The following is an 11199-nucleotide window of genomic DNA, read 5'->3' as shown; positions in this document are numbered from 1 at the left end:
TTTGAGGAGAAATTTGTTATTAAAGATTAAACCTCTTTGTCCACCAGACCCACTGAAAAGACGATCTTCATCATCTTCATGCTGGTGGTGGCGTGTGTCTCCTTGGCCCTCAACCTACTGGAGATCTACCACCTGGGCTGGAAGAAGGTCAAGCATGGTGTCACCAAGGACTTTGTCCCTGACAGTCAGTCGCTGCTAGGTATCGATAAGTCGAGAGATGCCGAGATGATTCCTGTACAGATGTCTCCACCGGTTCCAATGTATGCTAAGGTGTGTGTGGAGGATGGAGAAGCTGGGGAAGGAGCGTATAGTCAAACTGAGACCACACACACAGTGATCCCCCCAAAACCTTACACACCTACACCTGCGGGATCCACGATGGACGGTGTTGCGATCCACCCAGATGACTTCCTGTTGGGAGCTTCTTCTTTCTACGACAAAGGTGAGCGTTTGGGAAGCGATGTGCGCCTAGTAGAAAACCAGCAAAACTGGAACAACACAACTTTGGAGCTCCGCAATCTGGATAGAAGAAATTCCTCCTACCCCCCTTCTCCTCCCTCTCCTCTCACCTCTGGCTCCTCCTCTACTGAGGACGAAATGGCGCTGTCACAAGAAAGGCAGCTCTCAATGTTTCCCACGCTCCCTCGCAACACCCCTCTTTCTCCCCTCGCACCGGAGGAGATGAAGATGGAGGCAGGTGAGGACATGTCTGTCACCTCAGCACCTTGCACGGTGCAACATGATGACTTCACTGTGATAACCAGGGCAGAGTTGCATCAGCCACCTGCGGCTTCAGGGACAGACTTCAGGAAGCCAAGTTGGGGAATCAGGAGCGGCGGTGCTCGAGCTCGCCCCGACGATCTGGCGGTGTAGCTAAAAAGTACACACTCAAACATTTCCACAACAATGCATACATGCATTAAATAAGTTGCAATATTTTCTTGTTAAAATACACCCAAGCAAGGTTTGCAACACTGTGTATGAGAGATAGCATTTTCATGTCCGTGTGAAAACTAAGGAGCTGGAGGGTCGACCAGCCGTAACGCATAGATGGGAAAAGAAACCGCGAGCCCAGGTCACTTTAAAGCTCAGTCTGTGGGGTAAAGTAGCTCCAGAGCTTAATCATTATTTTTATTTATCTATTGTAAGCTACAAAATGCATATTTCGATTGTCAGTAAAAAAAAAACTGCTACCACATTTTGGAACAATACAAATACACTAAGGATGCAGCTATTGCCTGTCCTAAAGGTCACTATTTCGTAAACACCCAATTTGTTTAACTTACACGATGCCCTAAGAGAGACATGACATGAGTTCAAAACACTAAACTTCAGACCTGCGCGAGTCATTTAGAGAATGGACAGAGGGATGAAGACCTCCTGCTCTGACTACATCTGGGAGGGGAACTTGCATGAAGACTGGGCTGCTTGTGAATGCTTTGGGATGGGCCCATGGCAGCATTATTTGTTTGTAGAGAAATAAGTTGATAAAGGAGTCATAATACTTGCTAAATATAATGACAAAGCCACTGAGTTGGCAACAGTGGTACAGCTCAGTGTTAAACTCCCAGCACTACTTGTATTTACACCCACCACTTTTATTCCGTACTGGTTCACTTTGCAAACTGAATTGTCTTCCATACCCCACATTTCCCATTGTTTGACAAGACTAGGGAGCACCAAGTGCTGAAAAAAGACAAAGGATACATTGCCTAAAGGAAACATTTAAGCAGTTTTAGTGGTAGATATTGCAGAAGATATGGCAAAAACAAATGTTATCATTACTGAGCTCAGCGTGGTCTAAAATTTGTGACGAAAGCATGCCATTCCAAACACTGTACAAATCTGATGAGACTGGTCCATTCATTAGCATTTTTGGGTTTTAAACTGGACTTTTCCCCACAAACATCACATAGAAGTGTTTCTTCCGGTATTAAATTACCATTGAAGGAGTTTGTTAGCTCTGGTCTCAGCTGGTAGAAGACATTGACATACATAATAACTAAATGAAGAAACATACTTCAAAGTATCTGAAACATCCAAAGGTGGCTGCAGTTTAGATCACATCCCTCCAAATATATGAATGGGCCATTTTCCTGACTAAAAACTGTGCTACTACTACTACTATGACTGTCCTATGATTGTGTGTGGGGGTAGGTAGGACTTTCAACCCAATTTATCAAACATGCAAACTCCAAAATTTAAATATGGCAATTCTTGTAAACAGGTCATTTTGGCTTCATGTTTAAACATCAGAAGTTGGTCGAGAGTCCGAGTTGGTGTGTGAGGTTGAGAGGTTCCAACTAGATATATTCAGACTCACCTTGGTGCATTGCTCTGGAACCAGTGTCCTTGAGAGGGCTTGGACACCACCACTCTGGAATTAACCCCACTGAGAGGCATCGAGCAGAGATGGGCCTACTAGTTGCCCCCAGTCTTGGTGCCTAAATGTTGGGGTTTACCCAGATGAACGATAGGGTGGCCTCCCTCCGCCGATGTGTGGGGGGATGGGTCGCAACGGTATTTTGCGCTCATGCATCAAACTGCAGGTCAGAATACCCACTCTTTTAGAATCCTTAGAGGGGGCGCCGAACAACGCTCGTTCCAGCGACTCACTTGTTCTGCCGGGGGACTTTAACAGTCACATGGGCAATGACAGTGAGACTTGGAGGGGTGTGGTTGGGAGGAACGGCCTCACTTCCAGTGAGGAAGTGGAGTCTGGGCACTTTGGGTTGGGCTCTCCAGTTTCTGGAGCTGAGGTCACTGAGGTGGTCAAAAAACTCCTCAATGGCAAGGCTCTGGAGTTAGATGAGATCCGCACAGAGTTCGTTAAAGCCCTGGATGTTGTAGGGTTGTGCTGGCTGACACAGATCTGCAGTGTCCCATGGACATTAGGGGAAGTTCTGGATTGGCAGACTGGGGTGATGGTCCCCCCTGTTTAAAAAAGGGTAACTGCAGGATGTGTTCCAACTTCAGGGGGATCACACTCCTGAGCCCCCCTTGTAAGGTCTATTATAGTCAAACTTCTGATTCAGGAGGAGCAACATGGTTTTCCTAGCCGTGGAACAATGGACCAGCTCTATACCCTAAGGGGGTCCTGGAGGGTGCGTGGGAGTTTGCCAAACTAATCTACATGTGTTTGTGGATTTGGAGAAGGTGTTCGGCCGCGTCTATCTGGAAGCCCCGTGAGGAGTTCTTCAAGAGAATGGGGTACCAGGCACTTTGATATGGACTGTTAGGTCCCTGTATGACCGGTGCCAGAGCTTGGTCCATATTGCCGGCTGTAAGTCGAGCTTGTTTCCGGTGAGTGTTGGACTCCACCAAGGCTGCCGTTTGTCACAGATTCCGTTCATAACTTTTGTGGAGAGGATTTCTAGGTATGTCCAAGACATTGAGGGGATTCATTTTGGTGGCCTAAGGATCAGGTCTCTGATTTTTGCAGATGATGTGGTCCTGTTGGGATGAGAATCAGCTTCTCTAAATCCGAGAACATGGTCTTGAATCGAAAAAGGGTTGACTGCCTACTCCAGGTCAGGGACAAGGTCCTGCCTCATGTGGAGGAGTTTAAGTATCTCAGATTCTTGTTCACAAGTGAGGGAAAGGGGGAGCACAAGATCGATAGGCGGTTTGGTGATGCGTCTGCAGTAATGTGGGCTTTGTACCAGTCTGTCTCTTAATTTACTGGTCGATATACATGCCTACCCTCATCTATGGTCACAAGCTTTGGGTAGTGACTGAAAGAACAAGATTGTGGATACAAGCGGCTGAAATGTTTTTTTCTCCACAGGGTTTCTGGGCTCTCCCTTAGAGATAAAGTAAGAAGCTTAGTCATCTGTTAGGTGCTTGAAATAGATCCACAGCTCCTTCACATCGAGAGAAGCCATTTGAGGTGGCTCGGACATCTGGTTTAGGATGCCCCCTGGATGCCTCCCTGGTGAGGTTTTTCAGGGCATGTCCAACTGTGGGGAGACCCAAAGGAAGACTCGGGACACGCTGAAGGAGCTTTGTTTCTCAGCTGACCAGGGAACGCCTTGGGACTCCCCCGGAGAAGCTGGCCCAAGTAGCTGGGGAGAGGGATGTCTGGGCCTCTGCCTAGGCTGCTGCCCCTGCAACCCAACCCCGGATAAGCAGAGGAAAATGGATGGATGGAAGTTGGTCAAGACACTATGTATGTACAGTATTTTATGTAAGTTGAGTAAAAACATGGCGTTGATACAAATGCTAAAACAGAAATTTCTCATGCATATAGAGGTTGCAAGAACGGGCATTAAAGCAGAACTCACTGTAAAGTCACACTAATGTCTGTGATATATTGCTAGATTTCAAGTATTGCTAAATAGAAGGCTTGCTCTCATGGCAAATTTGTGTGACAGAAGTTTCCCATGGACAGACTAGAGCAGTGGTTATCAAGCCTGATCCTGGTGAGCCGTTGTCCAGCGTATTTTTGTTTTAACCTTGCTTCAACACACCAGATTTCCACCAGCAGGTGATTAGCAGGCTTCTTAAAGCTTGATGAGCGTCTGCACAGGTGATTCAACCAGTGAATCAAGTATACTGGAGCAGAGGAAATACAAAACATGCTGGAAACCGGTCCTGCAGGACCAGGATTGAGAACCACTGGACTAGAGTTCAAGTTAGCCAAGAGAGAATGTTTTTCCCGCTCTTTCTTATGCTGCTGTGCTAATTTGTTTAGGTGATAGCTAGCCTTGCTACTTCTCATAGATTCAGATAACAGGCAAAATGACATTTTTGGAAGGCATTTAGCTTCTCATCTCAGAATTTTTATCAATTGAAAGCAAAAAGAGCTAATTTCTTAAACTTTAGTGTAGCTGGTCTGCTAATGCAGGACTTCCATGCCCTGGTTGCCTGACAACCATTGCTAGCATATTTCCACGTTACTTTTACTGCTTTGTATTTGTAGTTAAGGCTGAATGGCATCGATCTAGCTCTGAGAAACTAAGATTGACAAGAAGCAAATTATCTGAAACATCCTTTCATTTCAGTTTGTTGAAGCTAGTTGAGGGAGGTCGAAATGTGATCTACCATTAGAATAATTAAAAAGCACACTTATACATCTAGAGTACATTTGGTGCAGACTGAAATGTGAACTGAATAAAGGATGATGATATTTGGACTGAGGTACATTTAGGAGCACAAAGGCAGTGGTAATATTTATTTCATTTTATTGCTGAGAGACATTCATTGAAAGGTTTGCACTTTTATTTTCTATTTTGATAATTTTTTGTGATGATAGAACTTATTGGTTTATGGGTCTGTTGTTTGTCTTCCTGTAATGTTCTCTAGCAGCCTGTAGTTTCAATGAAGAGAGGGATGCACTTCCCCAAAAAAAAAAAACACAATAAAGCAATCCCACCCTGAGATACAAAGTCCTTAGGCTTTTCAGGTTGTGAGTGTGTGTTGTATTATCATTTATTTTTATGTTTACATAATGACATCGATGCAGTTACATCAGGGTTGAACTATATAAAGTTTATAAATATGTAAATATATTTAATTTTAATTCTGATATTCACCTCAAGGTGTTTTTCAGAAATTCCTGTATTTTAAAAAAGTTTGTCTGTTATCCAACTTTTACTAAGAAAACCCTCCGCTGGTCAGTTCAGCATTCAAAGACCTAAGACAAATAAAAATGCACAGCAACAGGGAGGGAAAGTATTGCTTCACTGCTTCCATTTTGAGGCTTTTCAAATATTTGCAGCTTGAATAGGGAATAAAAAACTCGTACTTTTTCCTTATTGATTGTGTTTGCAGTGTTTTTGAGCTGTAGAGTCTCCCAAAAGTGTTTTGTAAGGGAAGACTATAATTTTTAGATTAGATGTAGAATTTATTACTTAGTCAAACGATTGTTTTTAGAAAGAAAAAAAATGAGAAAGCACAATGGAGTAAAAGATATTTCTTGTCGCTTCAGAAATTCTACAAATGATAATTTCTCTGTTATTTAATTTTCCTTGAACTACTAACCCCCCACCCACCCCACTAGGAAAGGATAAAAATATACGTGTCTTTTATCCTCGTGAAAGGTCTGGCAGAAGTGCTTTTCCTATGACCAGTTTCAGGCGTTTAAGAGGTTCTGCGTTACAATCAGATAAATTAGCAGCATTTTCCAAAACGACAATGCTGCTTTTTATTTTTTTACAGTGGTATTTAGCATTGGAAACATAATTATTCGTAAGAAAACAAACAAAAACAGGGCATGAATATTAAATGAGCTGCATGCTGATTGGCCAGTTTGCCCCTGTAATGTTAGATTAAATAGCATGAAGTCAGGCCATTTCATGGCGTTACACCCTGATGGCTCTATGACTGCCTGAAGCTAGAAACTCTACAACTGTGTACTGTATCCAGATTACTCAACAGGTAAAACATGGATCCATCTGGCACATTATCTTTTTTTATTGGTCGGTTTTCTTTCCCCAAGCAATCTGGCTTTGTCCTCGTAATCTGGTTTGGACCTGGTACCCATTTTCCCCGGGTACCCCGGTTTTCTCCAAGTACTTTCTTTTTCTGGGCACTCTGGTTTTCTTCTGGCACTCGTTGTTTCCATTATCTGCAGTTTTCTCTGGTTACTGGTGTTGCGGTTTTCTATAAGTACTTTGATTTTCCATGGTTACTCCAATTTTCTCCTTTTAGTCTGGTTTTCTCCAGGTACTACAGTATTTTCAGGTGTTCTGTACTTACTCCAGTTTTCTTTCAACACTCCACGTTTCTCCTGGGACCCTTTTTTGCTTCCGTTATTCAGATTTCTCCAAAGTATTCCAGTTTTATTTCAGGTATAATTTAGTTTTCTCTCTTTAACCAAAATTATATGTTAACTAATGTGGTTAAAATTGCCTCTGATGAAACTTTGTATGTACGGTAATTACTAAATCTCCTAGGAGTACAAGAGGCATCACTGTACACGGAGTTTGTGCTACTTCAAAGTTTTTCTGTTTTATGCATTCAAACTACTTTTAATTAGATTTCAAAGTTTGGTGTTAAAATGCTCAAATGTTGGAAGAGATTATGGTGGCACGCTTTTGACAAATATATTATAGAAACCGAGCCGTTGCTAAAATCAGCCTTCCCTCAACTACTGACATTCATTCTGTCATGAATGCATTCACCGGATTTCGCAAATTATTTCTAAACAAAAGGTAACAAATTAAGCCACAGATTTTGCACTTTGCTGTATTTTACTTTTACAACTACTAATAAATAAATAAATAAATAAATAAATAAATAAATTAATTAATTAATAATAATCAGAGACTCTTCATGGACTGTGCCAACTGATTCTGATTGTAAAAAAAAATTAAGATTAGTCAGTTCTTTTTACAGATGTTACTTGATATTATCAAAAATATTGACTTAATCAAAGAGAATTTTCCCCAGTGAAGCAGTTGTGTTGAACTTTGTCCTGAAAGTTTGTTGAAACAAAGTTAATTTGACTACATTTTGCTGACATGCTCTTTCATAACCTTGTTTTTCAGTTGTTCTAGTTTTAAAACGTAGATACAGATTTGCACAGCTAAAATTACGAAGGCTATCGCGTCCTATCAGAGGGATAATCAAATGTTTTTGTTTAGATTTGGACATAACACAAAAAGGACATTGCTTCTAGACTGTAACTGGACCCTAGGTGATTGTTTGATTGTTTTCTGTTCTTAATACAGATTATAAGACTGTGGGCTTTGCAAGCGTTCTCACCATGTGCCTTTATCAGAAGTTAAAAAAGGAGAAATTGTGTTTTCAAGGATTTTCACCTAATAGAAGTGGATATATTTCTTATTTAGTTTCGATAACTCCTTCTGTCCCTTTGCATAAAATGACTTGTGAAGGAAGCAAAGTGCCTAGTGTCTGAACACGATGTTAAAGAACATGTTGATGTAAATGTTAATTTACCTCAAATGTTTACGGAATCGTTTCTGAATAAACTTTTTGTACCATAAACCTTATTTGTTCATCTTTGTTTATTACTTCTTTTTTTTACCTATTTATTTGATTTGAACAAACTTAAAGGTGTGGAACAGAAGTGCTTCTATCAGCATGGAGAAGAAAGTAGTTTCAGATGACGGATTTGTCGAGAGGAAAATACAATCAATGCATACATCTTTTTTAAAAAAAAACACTTGTTTAGTAAACAATTCTAGCAGTTTTTGATCATTTATTTTTATGTATTCAATATTTGGCTTCCAACTGAGCCTATATGGTCTAAAATAACTCCCAAGAAATGTATTTCATATATCCTTCCAATTTCTACACCGTTTAGCTTTATTTTTATTTCACCGTTAGTCTCGACACTCCCAAAAATCACAAACATTTTCTTTAGGTGATCATTTATCAGTGTCCAACCAGTATTTTGACCTAACCAAGTCTTCTTCTACAAATGGACACCGGTGGCACAGGAGTTAAGTGCTCATCCCATAATCAGAAGGTTGCAGGTTCGAGCCCCGCTCAGTTTGTCGCTGTCGTTGTGTCCTTGGGCAAGACACTTAACCCACATTGCCTGCTGGTGGTGGTGAGAGGGACCGGTGGCGCCAGTGCTCGGTAGCCTCCCCTCTGTCAGTGCGCCCGAGGGCAGCTGTGGCTACATTGTAGCTCGTCCCCACCAGTGTGTGAATGTGTGTGTGAATGGGTGAATGACTGATTGTGTTGTAAAGCGCCTTGGAGGGGTTCCAGGACTCCAGAAGGCGCTATATCAAATACAGGCCATTTACCATTTACCATTACAAGTTTCAACAATACTCCTCCTTGAACCGTCACCTTATCGTGGTGGAGGAGTTTGAGTGCCCTAATGATCCTAGGAGCTATGTTGTCTGGGGCACTTAGTGCCCCTGGTAGGGTCTCCCATGACAAATTGGTCTTAGGTGAAGGGTGAGACAAAGAACGGTTCGAAGGATCTTTCATGGCGGTTAAAACGAAGAGTCGGAGTACCCGGCCCGGAGGGTTACCGGGGTCCCACCCTGGAGCCAGGCCTGGGGTTGGGGCCCGTGAGCGAGCGCCTGGTGGCCGGGCTTTCGCCCATGGGGCCCGGCCGGGCCCAGCCCGAACCGGATACATGGGCTCGTCCAACTGTGGACCCACCACCCGCAGGAGGAACATGAAGGGTCCGGTGCAATGCGAATCGGGTGGCAGACCAAGGCGGGAGCCTTGGCGGTCCAATCCCCGGACAAGAAAACTAGTTTTTGGGACATGGAACGTCACCTCGCTGGCGGGGAAGGAGCCGGAGCTTGTGGCAGAGGTTGAGCGGTACCGGCTAGATATAGTCGGACTCACCTCGACACATTGCATTGGCTCTGGAACCCGAGACCTGGAGAGGGGTTGGACACTCTACTTTGCTGGAGTTGCTCCGGGTGAGAGGCGGAGGGCTGGGGTTGGCTTTTTGTTAGCCCCGAGACTCTCTGCCTGTGTGTTGGGGTTTACCCCGGGGGACAAGAGGGTAGCTTCCTTGCGCCTTCGGGTCGGGGAATGGGTCCTGACTGTTGTTTGTGCTTATGGGCCAAATATCAGTTCAGAGTACCCACCCTTTTTGGAGTCCCTGGGACGAGTGCTAGATAGTGCTCCATCAGGGGACTCCATTGTCCTGCTGGGGGACTTCAATGCTCACGTGGGCAATGACAGCTTGACCTGGAGGGGTGTGATTGGGAGGAACGGCCCACCTAATCTGAACTCGAGCGGTGTTTTGTTATTGGACTTCTGTGCAAGCCGCAGTTTGGCCATAACGAACACCATGTTCGAACATAAGGATGCCCACCGGTACACTTGGTACCAGGGCAGCCTAGGTCACAGGTCGATGATAGATTTTGTAGTCGTATCATCTGACCTGCGGCCGTATGTTTTGGACACCCGAGTGAAGAGAGGGGCGGAGCTGTCAACTGATCACCACCTGGTGGTGAGTTGGATCAGATGGCAAGGGAACATGCCGCGTAGACCTGGCAGACCCAAACGCATAGTGAGGGTCTGCTGGGAACGCCTGGCAGAAGAACCTGTCAAGACGGTCTTCAACTCCCACCTCCGGCAGAGCTTTGACCACGTCCCGAGAGCAGTGGGGGACATTGAGTCCGAGTGGGCCTTGTTCCACTCTGCGATTGTCGAGGCGGCTGTTGCTAGCTGTGGTCGTAAGGTGGCCGGTGCCAGTCGTGGTGGCAACCCCCGTACCCGCTGGTGGACACCAGAGGTTCGGGGAGCAGTCAGGCTGAAGAAGGAAGCCTACAGGGCGTGGCTGGTCTGTGGGTCTCCGGAGGCAGCAGACAGGTACCTGATAGCCAAGCGGGGTGCAGCAGTGGCAGTTGCCGAGGCAAAATCTCGGGCGTGGGAGGAGTTTGGTGAGGCCATGGAGAAAGACTATCGATCGGCTCCAAAGAGGTTCTGGCAAACTGTCCGGCGCCTCAGGAGAGGAAGGCAGCAACTCGCTCACACTGTTTACAGTGGGGATGGGGAGCTGCTGACGTCAACTGAGGCTATAGTCGGACGGTGGAAGGAATACTTTGAGGAGCTCCTCAATCCCACCAATGCGCATTCCGAGGAGGAACCAGAGCTGGGAGGCCTGGGGATGGACTGTCCGATCTCGGGGGCAGAAGTTGCTGAGGTAGTCAAACAACTACACAGCGGCGGAGCCCCGGGGGCGGATGAGGATCGTCCTGGGTATCTCAAGGCTATGGATGTTGTAGGGCTGTCATGGTTGACACGTCTCTACAACATTGCGTGGTCATCGGGGGTAGATCCTAGGGAGTGGCAGACCGGGGTGGTGGTCCCCATCTTTAAGAAGGGTGACCTGAGGGTGTGTTCCAACTATAGGGGGATCACACTCCTCAGCCTCCCTGGAAAGGTCTACGCCAAGGTACTGGAGAGGAGGGTCCGATCGATAGTTGAATCTCAGATAGAGGAGGAGCAATGTGGTTTTCGTCCTGGCCGTGGAACTGTGGACCAGCTCTATACCCTTGCAAGGGTGATGGAGGGGGCATGGGAGTTTGCCCAACCAATCCACATGTGCTTTGTGGATTTGGAGAAGGCTTATGACCGTGTCCCCAGGGGCACCCTGTGGGGGACGCTCCAGGAGTATGGGGTGGGTGGCTTTCTGTTAAGGGCCATTCAGTCCCTTTACCAGAGGAGCGTGAGTTTGGTCCGCATAGCCGGTAGTAAGTCGGACCTGTTCCCAGTGAGGGTTGGACTCCGCCAGGGCTGCCCTTTGTCACCGGT

General features: G+C 45.3%; 1 protein-coding gene across 1 annotated transcript in view; it reads left to right on the top strand.

The window, feature by feature from the left end:
* The window catches only part of LOC107381033 (gap junction alpha-3 protein-like), an 8922-nt gene extending 1025 nt beyond the window's left edge, over positions 1-7897 (top strand). Inside the window, exon 3 of the mRNA XM_015952512.3 lies at positions 48-7897. Coding sequence (XP_015807998.3) covers positions 48-873 — 826 coding nt within the window. The 3' untranslated portion in view covers positions 874-7897. The remainder of the gene's footprint in view (positions 1-47) is intronic.
* Positions 7898-11199: the final 3302 nt, after the last annotated feature.

Source organism: Nothobranchius furzeri, chromosome 14 (genome assembly GCF_043380555.1).
Source record: "Nothobranchius furzeri strain GRZ-AD chromosome 14, NfurGRZ-RIMD1, whole genome shotgun sequence".
NCBI classification, from domain to species: domain Eukaryota; kingdom Metazoa; phylum Chordata; class Actinopteri; order Cyprinodontiformes; family Nothobranchiidae; genus Nothobranchius; species Nothobranchius furzeri.
Note: the sequence above shows the minus strand (reverse complement) of the source record. Positions and strands in the feature narration are given on the sequence as shown.